Source organism: Rana temporaria, chromosome 5 (assembly GCF_905171775.1).
Source record: "Rana temporaria chromosome 5, aRanTem1.1, whole genome shotgun sequence".
Lineage (NCBI taxonomy): Eukaryota > Metazoa > Chordata > Amphibia > Anura > Ranidae > Rana > Rana temporaria.
This window is the reverse complement of record NC_053493.1, coordinates 137,830,892-137,851,005: the sequence shown is the minus strand read 5'-3', so window position 1 is coordinate 137,851,005 and position 20,114 is coordinate 137,830,892. Positions and strand designations below refer to the sequence as shown.

At 39.5% G+C, this 20,114-nt stretch overlaps 1 protein-coding gene across 4 annotated transcripts in view; it reads right to left on the bottom strand.

The window, feature by feature from the left end:
• Positions 1-20,114, bottom strand: part of TPK1 (thiamin pyrophosphokinase 1) — a 689,236-nt gene that overhangs the window by 490,370 nt on the left and 178,752 nt on the right. For all 4 annotated transcript variants that reach the window (XM_040353163.1, XM_040353161.1, XM_040353162.1 and 1 more), the window contains one exon: positions 12,016-12,090. In XM_040353163.1, the coding sequence (XP_040209097.1) occupies positions 12,016-12,090 (75 nt within the window). The remainder of the gene's footprint in view (positions 1-12,015; positions 12,091-20,114) is intronic.

The following is a 20,114-nucleotide window of genomic DNA, read 5'->3' as shown; positions in this document are numbered from 1 at the left end:
AAACCATTCATGTTTTAAAGGTGCTTTTATTGCTTGTTAAGGCCCCTTTCACACTGGGGCAGGATGTGTGGTGGCGGTATAGCGGCGCTATTTTTAGCGGCGCTATACCGTCGGAATTGCGGCGGTATTTGGCTGCTAGCAGTGCGGTATTAACCCCCTCTGGCGGCCGAAAAAGGGTTAATACTGCCGGCAATGCTGGCGGTATTACCGCGGTGTCCCATTGTTTTCAATGGGAAGGAACGGTATACACACCGCTCCTCACCGCTCCAAAGATGCTGCTTGCAGGAGATTTTTTTTTCTCCCGCCAGCGCATCGCCCTCAGGGTTTCACATTGAGAATGCTGGAGCAGGAGTATTTCAGGCGTTATTTATGCGCTATTTTTATTGCTAAAACGCCTGAAATACGCCTCAGTGTGAAAGGGGTTTACGAGTATGAATTTTTTTTTGTGTTTGATCTGGGCAGAGGTTCACTTAACCACTTGCCAACCACCGTAGTCGAGTGACGTCGGCATAATGGCACTCCTGCACAAATCGCCGTAGCCGTACGGCGGGCAATTTAAAAAGTACAGGGCGCACGCGGCACGTGATGCAGGAGCGATTGCACCCGAGTAGGAGAGAACGGAGAGCTGTCAATGTAAACAGACAGACCTCCATTTTGTCAGCTATCTGTTGTTCCTACTGCTTAGGAACAACAATCGGTCTCCTCCCACAGGCAGTCACATCCCCCACAGCTAGAATCACTCCCTAAAACATACATTTAACCCCTTGATTTCCCCCTAGTGTTAACCCCTTTCCTACCATGACATTTATACAGTAATCAATGGCTATTTATAGCTCTGTTTGCTGTATAAATGTCAATGATCCCAAAAAAGTGTCCAATCTGTCCACCGCAATGTTGCAGTCCCAATAAAAAAAAAATCACAGACCACCGCCATTAATAGTAAAAAAATAATAATAAAAAAAATGAAATAAACCTATCCTGTATTTTGCAGACGCTGTAACTTTGGCACAAACCAATCAATATACGCTTATTGCAATTTTTTTTAACAAAAATATGTACAACACATATTGGCCTAAATTGATGAAGAAGTTCGTATTTTTTTTTTTATATATTTTTGGGGGATATTTATTATAGCAAACAGTCAAAAATATTGCTTTTTTTTCCAAAATAGTCTGTCTTTTTTTGTTTATCGCGCAAATAATAAAAACTGCAGAGGTGATCAAATACCACCAAAAGAAAGCTCTATTTGTGGGAAAAAAAGGACGTCAATTTTGTTTGGGCACAATATCACACGACCACGCAATTGTCAGTTAAAGCAAAAATGGCTTGGTGGTTTAAGTCCTCTCCTGCAGCAGAGCATGTCTGTCTTACCAAAACAAATCTGTATCAAAAGATTTTCTTCCACATATTGAAAACAATTTCTGTATTTATCTTTATTGACTGAAGTTTACATCACATCCAGAAAAATAACCTTCTATAATTAAAGTTGGACAACCTTTAAAGTGGAAATGAACTCTGAGGCCTCGTACACACGACCGAGTTTCTCTGCAAAAACCAGCAAGAACCTTGCTGGGAGATATTTTTTTTGCCGAGGAAATCGGTCGTGTACATTTTCGTTGAGGAAACTGTCGAGAAACTCGACGAGCCAAAAAGAGAGCAAGTTCTCTATTTCCTCGACGGGCTGGTTTTCGACGAGAAACTCGAACGTCTGTATGCTAAGAAACCCGTGCTTGGTCAGATTAAAGTATGAGACAGGAGTAAACGTAGCATTTGTAATGGAGATAACACATTTTTAAAGCTGTAACAGACTGAAAAGTGCAAATCGTCTCTTACCAAACTTTTATTTAACTCGCAAACACATGAAAATAGCAAAAGCAGCCCCAAGAGTTTAGCCAGTGGAATCGAACTTCCCCTGCCGTTGTATGTGTTGTATGTCACCGCGTTTGAGAACGAGGTGATTTTGGCTTGACAGTGTGTACGCAAAGCAAGCTTGTCGAGTTTCTCGACAAGCCTAACAAGGAACTCGACGAGGAAAACGATGTGTTTCGCCCGTTGAGTTCCTCGGTCGTGTGTACGAGGCCTTAAAGTTTACAAAATGGTAGGTCAAAGGACTAGGACTAGTTACCAATATTGCCTGTTGTCTCTTTTACCATTATCAACTTACCATTCTTTGCTCTGCAATGTGTCTCTGTATGGAGGCAGCCATTTTCATAGAGGCATGCATTTACCTTCTCAACTCAGAGCCTCCAGCAAGGATAACAATGAATGGCATCACCAAGCCTCATTCCATATCTTCTGAGACTAGCGGTTAGAGGCACAGCGCCTTAACCACTTAAGGACTGCCTCACAACGATATACATAGACAGAATTGCACGGCTGGGCACAAGGGCGTACAGTTACCCTTTAAGAACCCAGCCAGGGGCACGCTCGTGACCCGGTCCGAAGCGCCATGACCGCGCCCGCAGGACCCGATCGCCGCCGGTGTCCCGCAATGGGGCCACAGAGCTGAAGAACGGGGAGAGGTAAGTGTAAACAAATCTTTCCCTGTTCTTCCTAGTGGCTTGTCAGTGATCGTCTGTTCCCTGTCATAGGGAACAACGATCAGTGACGTCACATGCCCAGCCACGCCCCCCTACAGTAGGAATCACACACTGGGGCACACTTAACCCCTACAGCGCCCCCTAGAGATTAACACCTTCACTGCCATTGTCATTTTCATGGTAATCAGTGCATTTTTATAGCACTGGTCGCTGTAAAAATGACAATGGTCCCAAAAATATGTCAATTGTCCACCATAATGTCACAGTCACGATAAAAATCGCAGATCGCCGCCATTAGTAGTAAAACAAAAAATATTAATAACAATGCCATAAAACTATCCCCTATTTTGTAGATGCTATAACTTTTGTGCAAACCAATCAATAAACGCTTATTGCGATTTTTTAAACCAAAAATATGTAGAAGAATACATATCGGCCTAAACTGAGGAAAGAAAAAGTGTTTTTTTTATATATTTTTGGGGGATATTTAATATATAAAAATAAAAATAAAATACCACCAAAAGAAAGCTCTATTTGTGGGAATAAAGGATGTAAATTTTGTTTGGGAGCCACATCGCATTACTGTCAATAATTGTCAGTTAAAATGACGCAGTGCCGAATAGCAAAAATAGGCCTGGTCCTTTAGCTGCAAAATGGTCTGGGGCTTAAGTGGTTAATATTACAATGCATATATACTGTACAGTGATGAGGATGTAGGTACAGGAAGAATTCTAGACAAAAAGGTACGTTTTCAGGGTACTGCTTCAGCATAGTTAGGAAACATGTAGAAAAGCTATAGCATAGAAAATCTTCACTTTTTGAATTCAAGTCCACTTTAAAACCCATGCCCAATCACATGACTAAAAGAGACCATTTCTACAAACATGCACAGATATTGTCCACCGTTGAAACCATCAAGAAACCCACCCTGAGATATAACATGAAGTCATTGTTGGAGTCTATGCATGTAGACAGAAAATGGCTGCAAACTATTAATGCTAGAATTGTATTACTTCGATATTGGAAATCAGCCAGCACACCAGGTAAGTGGGGCACCTCCAAAGAGAGAAAGACAATAAAACTCAAGTGTTTAGACCTTCTCCATATCCAAAGCTAAGAAAAAGGGACATTAATCCACGCATGTAAGATGCCTATGCTAATTATTGCTGCTTAGTTGTGTTTCCATATCAAATGTTACAGTAAAAAAAGCCCACACATAGAACACCATTAGTGAAAAATGAAAATAGTCTCTTAGACATTCATGATTTTCTTACCATTTTAAATTAAATTCAGGGATACACTCAGAGAAACCATGAAAATATCTGTTTGTATTTACTGACATTTTGTACATGATGCAGATAAGAAATCTGACATTTTAGAAAGTGCCTGTGGATTATTATAAGCTTTATGAAATGTGATTTGTGAGTCCTGGTAACTACAGCATGGTAATATTTGTATTTAACTTTAAAGGGTAACTCTACTTTTGTTTAAAAAAAATATGTTTCAATAAATGTTTATTAAGCATATTAAATAATGCATAGATAACAGACACATGGTTTCACAGTGAAAAAATGGAGATGTAGATAACAATGTACAGCTGGTTCTCAAAAGGAAACTCGGATAGTCTTATAACAACATTGGAATCTACATTTGGAAAAAAGTAATAAATCATCAAGTTCCTCCAAGGTGGTTGAAAAAAGCCCCCTACTAGGGAAATACACAATGCAAAGGTGGAAAGTCTCGAGAAAGTGCAAATAACCAGCTTGTCAGGGCTGGGCTCTCATCCCTTTCTTCTCTGTGCTCAGGTTGCTCAGCTGTCGGTTAATTGCCAGTACTCATCGTTCCAGTGGCTTACCTGTTGATCATCTCCTGCACATCAGTCAAGCCCACAGCCAGCCCCTTCTGGCTATTTAAACTTCCTGGTTCATTTCTTCAATGTCTTCGCCTTGGTCAACATATCTAGAGACTCTCTGCTGTGTTCCCGTTGAAGACTTGCCTGGCTGACATCCCTTCTGGTTCCTGATCCTGTCTGCTGCCTCTGACTACACAGATCTCTGGCTTCCTGATTTCCTGGCTTGTTCTGACTACCCGATTTGGCTACCGAACTCATGCTATGTTTTGACTATGTTTACCAGTTGTACCATTTTTACCATTTTATTAAAAGGTGTGATTTTACTGCATTTTCTGTCTCTGTCTGTTTCATGGTTCCTGACAGTAGGCGAAGGCCATGAATTCTAAAGATGTAGGCAATCCATCTAGTGATAATATTTTTTCCAGGTTGAATGAGAAGGATCACTGCATGGATCAGTTTGCCATAGCATTACAGATGCTCCCGATTCACACTGCTCATCTGGATCCTCCCACTGTGGCTATTTTGGTACAAGATGTGTTGCAGGCCGTGCCTGCTACTGCTCCAGTCTCTGTGCAGGCACCCACCTTGAATATTACCTCTCTAAGAGGTATAGGGTTACTGCTCCAGGTGGATGTGTTTAACTGATCTATTTCCTCTCAGAAGATCAAGGGTGCAGGCTATGCACAAGGCAATTAGTGGAAAAGAAGGTATGAACAGCCGCACTCCAAATAAACCTTGATGGTTGTCTTTATTTTAAAACGATAAATGCACTACAAATCACAGCAAAAAGATACAGGGATGAGCAACTGACGCGTTTCGTACTATCAATAATTGCTTAGTCATAGCTAACTGCTCACCTGGATCCTCCCACTGTGGCTATTTCGGTACAACATGTGTTGCAGGCCGCCCCTGCTACTGATCCAGTCTCTGTGCAGGCACCCACCTTGAATATTACCTCTGTAAGGGGTATATTATCTCACAAAAGTGAGTATACCCCTCACATTTTTGTAAATATTTTATTATATCTTTTTATGTGACAACACTGAAGAAATTGTATAACAGTGCAAATTTGCCGACTACGCTGATCTCTGGCTTTAATGTCTGTCCCAATCTACATTGAGGCAGAAAAGGACATACGTTTTCATATGAAAAATACAATTGGTCTCCATATTTTTGGTAAAATAATAGGCGTATTAAGCGTATATTGATTGGTTTGCGCAAAATCTTTTCATGTGACAACACTGACGAAACACTTTGCTACAATGTAAAGTAGTAAGTGCACAGCTTGTATAACAGTGTAAATTTGCTGTCTCCTCAAAATAACTCAATGCACAGCCATTAATGTCTAAACCGCTGGCAACAAAAGTGAGTACACCCCTAAGTGAAAAAGTCTAAATTTGGCCCAGTGTCAATATTTTGTGTGGCCACCATTTTTTTCAGCACTGCCTTAACTCTCTTGGGCGTGGAGTTCATCAGAGCATCATAGGTTGCCACTGGAGTCCTCTTCCACTCCTCCATGACAACATCACAGAGCTGGTGGATGTTAGAGCCTTTAGGCTAGATTCAGAGAGACTTACGACGGCGTATCAGTAGATACGCCGTTGTAAGTCCGAATGAGCGCCGTCGTATCTTTAAGCGTATTCTGGAAACCAGATTTGGCCAAGATATGACCGACATAAGTCTCCTACGCCGTCGTATCTTGGCTGCAGATTTACGCTGGCCGCTAGGGGCGTTTAAGTTGATTTACGCGTCGAATACGTAAATAAGCAAGATACGCCGATTCACGAACGTACGTACGTACGCCTGTCGCAGTAAGCTACGCCATTTACGTAAGACATACGCCAACGTAAAGATAAAACACCTCTCTAGGTGGCGCTTCCCATGCAAAGTATGGACGTCGGAACTGCCGTCAGATTTTACGTCGTTTACGTAAGTCGTACGTGAATGGGGCTGTGCGTAAGTTAGATTCACGTCGTACGCATTGAGCCGTCGTATCGTGGGGAGTATTTGCGACATGATTCTGAGCATGCGCACGCATGCACCGTACCAACGGCCATTCATTTACATGGGGTCACGGTTACTTTACATGTAACACTCCCACTACCTGCCTAATTTGAATTAGGCGGGCTTACGCCAGCCCATTTTCGCTACGCCAACGTAACTTAGTGAGCAAGTGCTTTGTGAATACTGGCCTTGCCTCACTATGTTACGTCGGCGTAGTGCAAATGGGATGCGCTACGCCAGCCAAAAGATGCGCCCAGGTACGTGAATCTAGCCCCATGTGTTTCTCCACCTTACGTTTCAGGGTGCCCCACAGATGCTCAATAGGGTTTAGGTCTGGAGACATGCTTGGCCAGTCCATCACCTTTACCCCCAGCTTCTTTAGCAAGGCAGTGATCATCTTGGAGGTGTGTTTGGGGTTTTTATGAGTGAACTCAGCACATGAGTGAACTCAATCCCGAATAGATTATTCTGGCAGTAGGCCAAAAAGGATTCCAACTGTCTATCGCTACCATCCCAGCTAATTAGAATATCATTCATGTAGCAGGCATACAGGACCAAGTTCGCCCCAAAGGGATTATTGGACCAAATTTGAAACTGCTCCCAATATCCCATGAAGAAATTGGCATAGCCATGGGCTAACCTGGTCCCCAATGACTGTGCCCTTTGTCTGTCTGTAATAGACATCCTGAAAAACAAAGTAATTGTGTGTCAGGGTGTATGCAATGCTATGTACAATGAATGAGGCCTGCCTGGAATGTATATGGTTTTCACGTGCCAGAAAATATTGGACAGCTTGTAGTCCAAACTGGTGCTGGATTGACATATATAGTGAGGCCACATCCAGTGATAGCCAACAGTATCCTGTCTGCCATTGGTATTGGGCTAAAATCTCTAGCATATGGCCTGAATTGCAGACATAACAAGGGAGTTGCACTACCAGTTCCTGGAGAAAATTATCAATATACTGTAGTTTCCCATTGGGCTAGTAAGGCTGTCAATACCAGATATAATTGGTCTGCCTGGGGGATTGGGTGCATCCTTTTGGATTTTGGGGATATGATACAAAAACTGCAAGGTCCCTTTCACACTGACACGTTTTTCAGGCTCTAAAAATAGCGCTGCTATACCGCCTAAAAATTGTGCCCTGCATTCTTCAGTGTGAAAGCTCAAAGGCTTTCACACTGAAGCGGTGTGCTAGCAGGACGGCTCCTTCCCAAAACCGCACCGCAAGCAGCCGAATATCGCGGTAAATACGGCCTAAGAGAATAAGGGTAGAAAAGGAAATGCCATTCAGGCTCAGATATGTCCCCATCCTTGTATGATTCATCTAACATGGATTTAAGGGCTTCCTTATATGCGCCAACCGGGTCACCCTCCAACTTTTCATAAGTGCTTGTGTCCTCAAGATGTCTATAGGCTTCAGTCAGATAATCATATCTATCCTGAATGACAAGGCTCCCCCCTTGTCAGTCTGTCTAATATTAACTGTGCCGTTATTTTTTAAGGAGTTCAATTGTTTCTTCTCTTCCAAAAAGGTATGGAAGATTAATCTTTTTTTTTTTGTTTTTGTTTTTGTATTTCCCTCTTCCTGGTAATATTTTTTCTTTTGTATTTACAATATACCTTACAGACCCTTATGAATTCCCCAAACAGTTATCTTCCCATTCAAATAACAAGCCAACCTTTATTTGAATTACAGTCACAACTCATGTATTCTCATTGCTGTAACCTTCTGCCTATTGGTATAGTTATCCCCCAGCGGCAACGTGTGTGTGTGTGTGTGTGTGTGTGTGTGTGTGTGTGTGTGTGTAATTATATGTATACACATGTATCACTGTTGCATCTAGTTCATTTTATGCACCCTTTTTACCTTTTTTACAACAAGGTACACACTCAGGCATTTACCCACCTAGGACCTATTCCATCAAATGTTCCTTTTATCCAAACCGACCGGTAACGTTATTTCTCATTTTCATCTTTATGTATGTATGTATGTATGTATGTATGTATGTATGTATGTATGTATATATATATATATATATATATATATATATATATATATATATATATATATATCATTCTCACATTTTTCACACATATAATTATTATATATATAATATATATATATTACACATTTTAAATCATGTCTCTAAATCGTACACTTGCTTTTTAACAATTATAGTATTTAGCTTTTTAAATCATTATCTTCCCAGCTGACACCCTAATTGTGGCTCAGAGTGGGTTAATTGTATCTTCTATATAAATGTGATGTGACTGTTAGAGGATCCGCTGATGAAGAAGACAAGACTGTGCCTTTGAGAAGCATTCTGATTGGCCAGACAGCATGTAGGCAGCTCCCCAGTTTGCAGCCCTGGACCACTCCCACCTAGAGCCTAGGTTCACATTGAAGCGATTTGTAATGCGATTTGAGAGATCAAAGTCGTAGCATATTGGAGGCAATGGCATTGTTCCAATCGGTACGATACCGATTTTGCGGTGCCGCACCGATTTGCAAAAGTAGTTCCTGCACTACTTTTGCCGATTTGAGGTGCGATTTCAATAGACATCTGTGCATGAAGCCACACAAATGTCTATCAAGTAGCACCTGAAATCGCGCTGACCTTGCTACTTTGAAATCACGATACTTCAAGTAAAGTAGCGCGATTTCAAAGTAGCATCAATGTGAACCAGGGCAGAGACACACAGCCGACATCTCCATGAGGCTTATTTGGGCTGCGGCTAACGTGCGATGCTCGTGGACCCCTAATTATAGACTTTCCGGCGGCTCTCCTGTGCTCCTGTGACACTGCATGTGGAAGTTCCCACCCGCTCTAGCACTCTGCAAGTGCTCCAACATTTTTCACGCAAGTTTTTAGTGTTGTTTTATACTTATATACTGAATACATTCTTAAGCTGTTTAAAGGATTGGCTTGGCGCTTCTCTCTCCTCTTTTTGCTTTCCTTTTGTTCATGGAAGATTAGTGGTCCTGTGTGGCCCCACTGCAAAGCTGTACCATTTCGGAATAAACATCATCATAAAAGGTGGGGGTGAATTTGCCTTTGGCCCAATGGGGATGGAAAACTGACTTGGGCCTAAAAGTCTGGCGAGTGCATTGTGTGTCTGCATGAGGGTGGAGAGGAACCTTTCCTATACTCACTGAGAATGTTATTCACATGTGGGATTTATACATTATGGGCTAGATTCAGATAGCCTGCCGTAAGTTTGTGCGGGCGTAGCGTATCTCAGATACGCTACGCCGCCGTAACTTAGTGAGGCTGGGGCTGGATTCACAAAGAACCTGCACCCTAAGTTACGGCGGCGTAGTGTAAATCTTCCGGCGTAAGCGCGCCAAATTAAAATTCTGAAGAGGTGGGCGTGTTTTGTGTAAATAAAACATGACCCCACGTAAATGACATCTCCAACGAACGGCGCATGCGCCGTCCGTGAACGTATCCCAGTGTGCAATCTCCTAATTACGTTGCAAATAGTCAATGCTTTCGACGTGAACGTAATTAACGCAAAGCCCTATTCGCGAACGACTTACGCAAACGACGTAAACAACACAAAATTCTACGCTGTCCCGACGTCCATACTTAACATTGGATTTGCCTCATATAGCAGGATTAACCTTACGCCGGAAAAAGCCTAACGTAAACGACGTAAAAAAATGCGCCGGGCGGACGTACGTTTCTTAACCTCCCTGGCAGTATGATTCTTTCAGAAAAAACATGCTGAAAGCGGTACCATTATTTGCAAGGAAATTTGGCGTTTTATATTGTAGGTCTGTAATTTTTAGAAATAACTCACTTAAATCTGACCAAACAAGATTCTAATAGGCATCCCGGGTATGACATTTTTTTAAAAACAAAATTATAAATTATAATATAATAAATAATTATAAATAATTATAACAAATAATAATATAATTATAATAAAAATTATTCAATAATGTAATCAAATTAAAATCACTGAAATTTGCTCAGTTGCAGAATTGTTGCTGTCATTATTTTTTTTTTTTTATGACGAATTTCCCCACAAATCGCTATCGCACAATTCTGCAAGTGATTATAATTTATTATCGCTGTTTTTTAGCTGATCTAAAACTATTTTTGACATAAAGGGACACTTTTGGTTGCTATGGACAATCTACAGTTTGCAGGGAGAAAGAAAGGTTTTTATTATATAAAATGACATGCATGACACAGGACAGACCACTAGGGACAGGGGGGGTGTGTTTTTTTTACATACAGTACTGTAATCTATAAGATTACAGTATACTGTATGTAAGGTGTTTGTTTACGTTTTTGAATTTGGCGCCGTTCTCCGTCCCCGTGCGTCGTAACGTCGCAGGGAACGGAGATCGGCGTCACATGGAGGCACTATGTGAATCGAGCGAGGTTCCGCTCGCTCACACAGCGCGGTGGCATCGCTGGATCCAGGGACAAGGTAAGTAAAAAGTGCCTGTGGATCTAGCGAGGCAAGCCCGAGACTGACTCGGGGTTACCGATCGTAGCAGGAAAATCTAACCCCGAGTCAGTCTCGGGAACACCGCCAGGCAGGTTAATCGGCGTATCTAGCTCATTTGCATATTCTATGCCGAAATCAACGGAAGCGCCACCTAGCGGCCAGCTTAAATATGCACCCTAAGATACGACGGCGTAGGAGACTTACGCCGCTCGTATCTTAGCCTAATTTAAGCGTATCTGGTTTCCAGAATACGCTTAAATTTACGACGGCGTAGATTCAGAGTTACGACGGCGTATCTACTGATACGCCGGCGTAACTCTCTCTGAATCTAGCCCTATGTATTTTTTATAATTCAAAATTATAATTCTTTTCACTTTTTTTTATTAATTTTTTTACACTTTACAACACGCAGCTCTTAATTGTAGTTTATTTGTTTTTTGGTCATTGATTTGTGTCGGTTGGGAACCTATTGGCTCCCATATTTTCTTTTGTATTAAAAGTGTGGCTGCATGATCCTTTCAAAGAGAAAGTGGTATAGAACATATATCAATAGAAGCCATTTTGTTATTTAAATTTATTAAAACTATCATTTAATTTTAATTGTAGCCAGTTATCATTTTCTAAAGCTCCCAAAAACAAAATGCTGCATTTTTGTATGCACTGCAACTGTAGGTGTGTACACAATGTTCCTAGAGAAGTCATTTCTTGTTAACATGATTGGTTCACTGGTTTTCTCAGCAGAGTGTCTTATTAGCACACTGGGACCAATTATGTCACTACGAGACGCAGACCCTCCCACTGGGAACACAGGACGAAGGAAGTAAGTGGAATAGAGGTGTGAATTTCTAGCCAAGCAGAACAAACAATTCTGTAGTGGTGTTTACTATCATCCTTGCAATGTATATCACTAACAGACAGGATTTTTTTATAAACCGAAGGGAAGTGACACCTCAATGTGTGCAGTAGATAACATATTGCCTGGTTTATTTCCGTTGATGAGCTCTCATAATAGCAATTTGATGTATAATATTGTAATCATTCTTGAAGCAAATCAACTTGAGAATTTAATTAGCAATTGAGAGTCCATTTTGAATTTATATGATCACACACAGCAAAGATATTGTTTGCATTGGTAAACAGTGCATCTAGTACCTTTACGCCATAGTTGAATCAACAGAGTGCTGTTCAGGGGTTGATTAAGAATAATAAGCCCACAGTTCAAATGTTCTGCAAGAAGAGAGAAATAAGTTAAGAGGTCTTATAAAAAAAAAAAATCGATAAAAACATCCAACTCATACAAATACACACATAGGCATATAAAGTGCATAGTATGGTTTAACCACTTAAGGACCCCTTCACGCCGATATACGTCGGCAGAAGGGCTCGTGACCCGGTCCGAAGCTCCGTGACCTCGGCCGCAGGACCCGATCGCCGCCGGTGTCCTGCGATTGGTCACAGGAGCTGAAGAACGGGGAGAGGTGTATGTAAACACACCTTCCCCGTTCTTCATTGTGGCAATGTCAGTGATCGTCTGTTTCCTGATATAGGGAAAGATGATCACTGATGTCACACGTCCAGCCCCACCCCCTACAGTTAGAAACACATATGAGGTCACACTTAACCCCTACAGCACTCCCCAGTGGTTAACTCCTAAACTGCATTGCCATTTTCACAGTAATCAGTGCACTTTTCGCTGTGAAAATGACAATGGTCTCAAAAATGTGTCAAAATTGTCCGATGTGTCCACCATAATGTCGTAGTCATGAAAAAAATGCTGATCGCCGCCATTAGTAGTAAAAAAAAAAATATTACTAAAAATGCCATAAAACTATCCCCTATTTTGTAAACGCTATACATTTTGCGCAAACCAATCAATAAACGCTTATTGCGTTTTTTTTTTACCAAAAATAGGTAGAAGAATACGTATCGGCCTAAACTGAAGAAAAAAATGTTTTTTTATATCTTTTTTGGGGATATTTATTATAACAAAAAGTAAAAAATATTGCAATTTCTTCAACGTTTTCGCTCTATTTTTGTTTACAGCGCAAAAAATAAAAACCGCAGAGGTGATCAAATACCACCAAAAGAAAGCTCTATTTGTGGGAAAAAAAGGACGCCAATTTTGTTTGGAAGCCACATCGCACGACAGTTAAAGCGACGCAGTGCCGAATCGCAAAAAGGGGTAAGGTCCTTAACCTGCATAATGGTACGGGTCTTAAGTGGTTAAAATATCTATAGAATTCTAGACTACTGTAAAAATAAGTTGCTGGCACCAATATTCCATCATAGACATACTGATGTCACTTGTTCAGCATAATTGCGATAATTAGTATTTCCACCAGCTAATAAATAAGAGTTCATTGCAAGGTCCACCCACACCCAAATGCAATTCACACACTGCAAAGAAAATGACCTCAGGTCAAAGAAGTGGATTACACTGGAATCTTTAGACATAAGATTGCAACCTTGCAAAAAAAAAAAAAAAAAACGCTTTATTTTCACACTTCTATCTAATCTCTCAAGACACATCATTATGAAAAACAAAATTTGATCAACGTGTGACATCGGTGATAGAATCCTACCAACAGATAACTAAAATAAACCGACTTCTTATTGTCTATGAATTTACAGTGAGGTCAAAATCATGGCAAAAACATACATAGAAATGCACTAATGTATTGTATAAACACAAAAAGCATATTATTGGTCAATGACATTGTCATTCTTAAAATGTTATGGAGCTCCTTGCATAACTCACTCAAACCACTATGTGCAATGATATGTACATGTATGTTTAAAAGAATATAAAAAGAATACAAAATATTCTAAAATTGTCAACTGTTCTGAATTGCTACAGGTGACATCAGTGTACATTAACACGTTTTTTTTTAACCAATGAATTAATAGGCTCCTTAAACTTTGTGTATTTTTACACTGTAATGCTAAAAAAGCAAACAAAATAGACAAAAAATAAAAAAAAACATTGACATATATATATATATATATATATATATATATATATAAAAAAAAAAAAAGAACAAACAGTTGACTAATGATTTTTATTACTTTCTTTTACAATTGCAGGTCTGCTTGAACTGCCATAAGTGCAGATCAAAGGACAATACTTTAGTTTGACAACAAGCACTAATAGGCCTCATGAATACTGGGCATCTGAAAAAGAACCTCTGAACACCAGAACTGCTGGCAGGAAACGTGGCATATAAAATGTGCTAAAAGCTGCATCTTGCATATGTATTTGTGCATATTTTTCAGTTTAAACATTTAAGGTGTCTACTTTCTATTGAGAATAAAATATGAGTTTATGAGCTTTGTAAATAGTTGCATTCTGTATTTATATAGATTTTAAACTTTTTTTGGAATTGGGGTTGTAAGTTATTAAACATTAGATGTTCTGCTGTATTTTCATTATATTCGTGGAGAATTAATTGGTTTTATATTGTTTTAAGCAGGAAAATAGTTCTCTTTATAACGGATTACTGCAAAACAGATTTGCAAAGATATTTTATTGAAGAAAAATATTTTTAATTAATTTAATCTATTAAAAAATGCTCAAACGTATGAACAAATGTATCTGTTTTGATTTGGGATAATTCATCAATGCATTAAAGTCCTTTACTTTACTTTTTTATTACTGCCTAATCATTCAAATCACATTTCTTTATGAGATTTTTTCCTAGGTATAAAGAACAATGGATAATATTAAATAAAGGGCCAATTCACACCAGATGCAGTTCCATGCAGTTCCGTTTTTTCTGAACCAATACAGTAAATTTCGGTCAGTTTCTGCACCGGAAACTGACTGCATAGTGTAAACTAGAGCCATTGGAATTCATGGAAAACACGGTGCATGCATTTTTAGTGTGGAAAAAATGTGCATTAAACTGCATCTGGTGTGAACTGGCCCAAGAACATACTTATTACACTTATTCAATTATCATGAAGATGGATGAATTAAAAGTTTTCTACTTGTAGAATTTCCCCAATATGTGTTGAACCCCTTTTTTGTTTACATTTCTTATGCACTTTAGATTGTTTAACTTCCATTAACTCCTGAGGAAGTTGGAAATATTCAGTAAAACATCTCTTTCTTCGATATTGTTGCAATTATACTGTAGGCAATGTAATTTTAGAAGATGGTGTTCTCATCACTTAGAATATTGGACAGGCAATATGGGTAACAAGTGCATGGATTTTCAGGATGTTTTGCTACATGTGAGTCTTATTTATTGTGCTGAATTTTGCACAATGTTATGACTGTTAATTTTTTTTATTAATAAAAATTACATTGTGTGACTTTTCTTTGGTACCTTCAAAGTCTCAAAATGTTTTTCGTAGATCACATTAGCACGCAGTTTTAAAGGTATACCTCTTCTGTAATATAGCTTCCCCCAGTGATTACATTTTCTTATTTGTGAATGAGTGGATAATTTAACTAGCGTGGTTGATGTTACATACCTTCACAAGTGCACACTTCCCTCTTGGTTATCCCTTCCCCCCCTTTCTTCTCTTTTTTCTATTGTTAACTGTGGATGTTATACCATATTGTATTGATGTATTTAATCAATTAAACATCCACATATATATATTTTTTCTATGAAACACTATAATTTCCCATTTCACTCTACCGGGTGTGTCCCCACATCTCCTTGCTGGGCCTGATGCATGTGGTTCCTTTGTGTTGATGGTTCTGGTGCTTCCCTGTTCCACTCGCATGTCCTGACTGGTTCTAATGGTGCTGTAATGCACGTGTATACTAAATTAAGTTCTATATCATCCGCTAACGTCTGCAATCGGACTTGTAATAAACGGTCCGTTCGTCCGCCCGTGTGAAAGGGCCCTAATTGTTTGTTTATTTTCATTTTTTTAATGTTATGTAAACCAAACCAATAATAGTCTGTTTTTCTCTAGAGATATTACTAGCTCCTGAAGAAGCGGTCCCGGCGAAACATGTCGAGCTAATCTTCGTCCTATTATATATTACAGTCATACACGTCCCTTGTGAGATGTGATGACCCTTTCTGGACTTTTATTGGATTAATGTGTTGCCACTGCAGCTGCTACTGTAGTTTTCTTTTATAATTTTATTTTATGTATTGTCTCTTTTTTCTTTTTTAACAACTCTTATAGGATACATGTTAATAAATCTATTTTTTTTTTTGCGTAAGTCGTATGTCCGGCGTAAAGCTATTCCCCATATAGGAGGCGCAACTCATGCAAAGGTATAGACCAGGGAACACAAGCTGTTGTCTTTTACGTTGTTTACGTAGTACGTGAATAGGGCTGGGCGTAGGTTACGTTCGCGTCGTAGGCAGTGATCCGTCGTATCTTAGGGAGTAGTTCCGACGTGATTCTGAGCATGCGCACAGGGATGCGGCCACGGGACGGCGCATGCGCCGTTCATTTTAAGTACTTCTATGACGCTTGCCTCATTATTTGCATGCGGTCACGCCTCATTAGCATGGCTCATGCGCACTTCCACCTACGCTGGCTTACGCCGAGGAAACCCAGTGTATCTTTAAGAGCGAGTGGGAGCGAGTGCTTGGTGAATCCAGTGCTTGCCTCTGTGTGCTGCATCAGCGTAGCGTATATTAGATACGTTACGCCCGCATAAATATGCGCCGATGTATGTGAATCCAGGCCAAACAGTCAATCCTGTGGTTTGTGATCTACCAACAATTAAATACTTCAAAATTTAACTAGCGCACCCACTCTTCTAGCTACGATACTGAGAGCTTAGTAGAAAAAGACTCTACTGATTATGATGTTATGTTAGAGATACCAATAAATCTGTATTGTTGGTTCATAAAGGACAAGTCGTTTTATTAGGGATTATGCTGAGAGCAATAACAGCAGCAATATGTTATAAGCTAGAATTCAATATTTAACCCAAAATAAATCACAACTCCAGGCTTGCAATCTCTGCCACCCTTTAACAATAATCCCTTCCCTCCTCCACACACGCCTTGGGATAAACACTCCAGCCTTTACAAAAAGACTGCAAATTCTGCAGATGTCTTGGGTGGGGTCCGCAACTTTGTAGTGTTGCCCTGGGCTCAGAAGGAAGTGAGGTGAATAAGGTTAGGCATCATGCAACCTGAAAAAGGATCGGTGCTGGATAGTTGAATTAGTCATAGGACAGCACTGAAAATCAGGTAAAAAAATAGCAACCTGAGCTACCCCTTTTTCTATTAGCAGCTTCAGGGGACTTTCCATTTAAAATGTTTGTCCAAGCTGGAGTTGGGCTACATGGACTCAAATCCTTGTTTGTGTATTGGAAAACATACAAACTCACACCATTCTTTGTAAAGCCAGTTTCTGGATTAAAAAAAACTATTGATAAAAAAATTCAGGTTCCCACTAAGGCCTTGTACACACGATAGGTTAACCAGAGGACAACGGTCTGAAGGACCGTTGTCCTAGGTTAACCTATGAAGCTGACTGATGGTCCGTCGTGCGTACACACCATCAGTTAAAAAAACGATCGTGTCAGAACGCGGTGACGTAAAACACAACGACGTGCTGAAAAAAACGAAGTTCAATGCTTTCACGCATGCGTCGACTTGATTCTGAGCATGCGTGGATTTTTAACCGATGGTTGTGCGTACTAACGATCGGTTTTGACCTATCGGTTAGCAATCCATCTGTTAAATTTTAAAGCAAGTTGCCATTTTTATAACCTAAGGTTAAATAACCTATGGGGCCTACACACGATCGGTTTGGACCGATGAAAACAGTCCTTCAGACCGTTGTCCTCTGGTTAACCTATCATGTGTACGAGGCCTAAAAGTGCACAACATAACCTTTTCGGTATAATGTACATTTGGACAACTGGTGTTTATGCCAACTTCTGTCCTGTAACGGTCTAAAAAGTCCAATCCAGATGTACTCCTATGAACCCGACTAGAAGATTTGGCTTCATGCTAACAGTGGAGCAAATGTATTTGTTTTACACAAATAAAAGAATGCAGCCACCTCTCCCATGTCAATCCTTTGCATATAGAGTGCAGCCTTCATCCAACCAATCTAATGCAATGTGGTGCTATAAAAAGACCATTACCTCTCTGAATTGACCAAGAATATAAAAGTGAGTTTAAATGGAGGGTGTTTTTAAATAAAGCCCTTTAGAACACATAGTTGCCCTTCTCATTAGGAATAGAAAAGGCTTAAATGTAAGGATATGTCAATTACCATGCCTGCGTTGCACATGATATCAGCATAGAATGGCCAATGGCAGTAAGTGTACTTCAGTCTTTAAAGAGGAACTGCAGTCTGCTCACATAGTTTGTAATAAAAACATCTTTGTCATTCTGAAGCTTCCTTCCAACCACTTTGCATATTATTTTATATATACTGTGATTCTGTACTTGCCAAATATGCTGTAGAAATCTCCCTCCACTGAGTCTGGCTGCGTCCATTTTAAAATGTGGGCAGCTGAAGCTGCTGCCTGTTCACTTCCTGGATTTACACAGACACACAGAGGCACACCACCAGCTCTGCAGCTCTCATTGTCCCTCTTATGACTCGTCCCCTCCCTTCTGGGCAAACTCTCACGATGATGTCATAAGCCTAGGCTAATGACCAGACGAGAAACAAGAAGCGCGCTGTATAAAGTATTTACTGGCAGAAAAAAGAAATTACTATCCAAATTTAAAACAACAAGATGGAAGGATGACAAATTTACTGAAGGTCTGCTTTACTAAAAAGGGCAGGGGGGAATTTATGTTTTTTTTTTAAGTGGACATCTATTTTACTGTCTTATGATCTTCCTGGAACCCATTTTTAACATGAGAAATAGCAGCAAGTTTTTATGCTACAGTCACTGGACAGATGTCTCTGCACATAACAAGCTGTTCTAACAGTTGTGAACAAGTTACGATTAATTTTCAGCATTTTTATTTGTCAAATTGAATGGCTGTGACATGCATAGATTTTGAATTAAACAATTTGCACTTCTACGACAAAAACACTTCAGCAAAGAATAGCTTCTGCTTGCGAGATAAATATTTATTGTTTCTTGTAGTGAAAGATAAATGTTCACTTAATTAAATTAATGCGCTGGTATTTCAAATGATTAGAAGCTGATTAGCAATTTTCACCAGGAAGAAAATTAAACATCTGATTGTAAAGCTTTTGAAGAATGGCAACTGAAGACTTAACCAGCAATTATTTTTTGCCAGCATCGTAATATATGGAATACTGGAAATGTGAAACAATTAAAAAAATATGAAATACTGGAAATGTGAAACAATTAAAAAAATATGTTTCAAAATATGTTAAACTGCTTTTAATTTTAAAACACATTAAACAAAAAAAAATAGATTATTCACGTGATTCTAGTTTCCACTGAGTATATATGTTTAACTTGGCAATGGTTTGTGTTGTGTGTGTGTATAAAACTGGCAGGACAAAAGGTAAATCCTTTTTAAGTACTTTAGTAATAAAAATATATTTTTACAAAAAAGGAAAAAACAAAAGAACAAATAAAAACAAAAAATAGGGCAAGGACATCTTCTATTCCGTTTTCCTTTTTTGTAAGAAAATTGAGGGTAACATTTTAAATGCTTTTCAACCATCACTGCTGTACTAGAAAGCAAATATATTCTTTACTACGTGAACAATTAAAATACTGCATTCTTGTATTTTTTTTTTTACGGATAATTGCACTTTTTTGTTCTTCCTCCTCCTGTCTGCCCGGGCTTTCAGTATAGATCAGTGTTTCTATACTTCAGTCCACAAGGCACCCCAACAGGTCATGTTTTTAGGACTTCCTTCAGATGAAACAACTGTGGTAATTACTAAGGCAGTGAAACTGATAAAATCACCTGTGCAAAATAATGGCAAGCCTGAAAACATGACCTGTTGGGGCGTCTTGAGAAACACTGGTATAAATACTTACCTACAACCTCTTTCCTCCACAATTTTTACTGTGCAGACTTCCTGGCACTGCATTGCTGCATTTATTCTATATACAGGCACCTGAAGCCTGACAGACCGTGAATAACCTTTGTAATACATTTAGATGGAAGGTAGTGTGGGGTGTCATGTTATAAAATTATGAAGACTTTGGGCAGAAATTGAGTGGTGCTGGGCAGTTCCCACAACAAAAATATTAAAAAAGCAATGTTGTAGGCAAGTATGATCAATAAGTGAAAAACAATTTTCTTTTTTTTTTATTCCAACTGGCGGCATCTTTCGGCCAACAAACGTCAAAATCTGCAGGTTTTCAATTT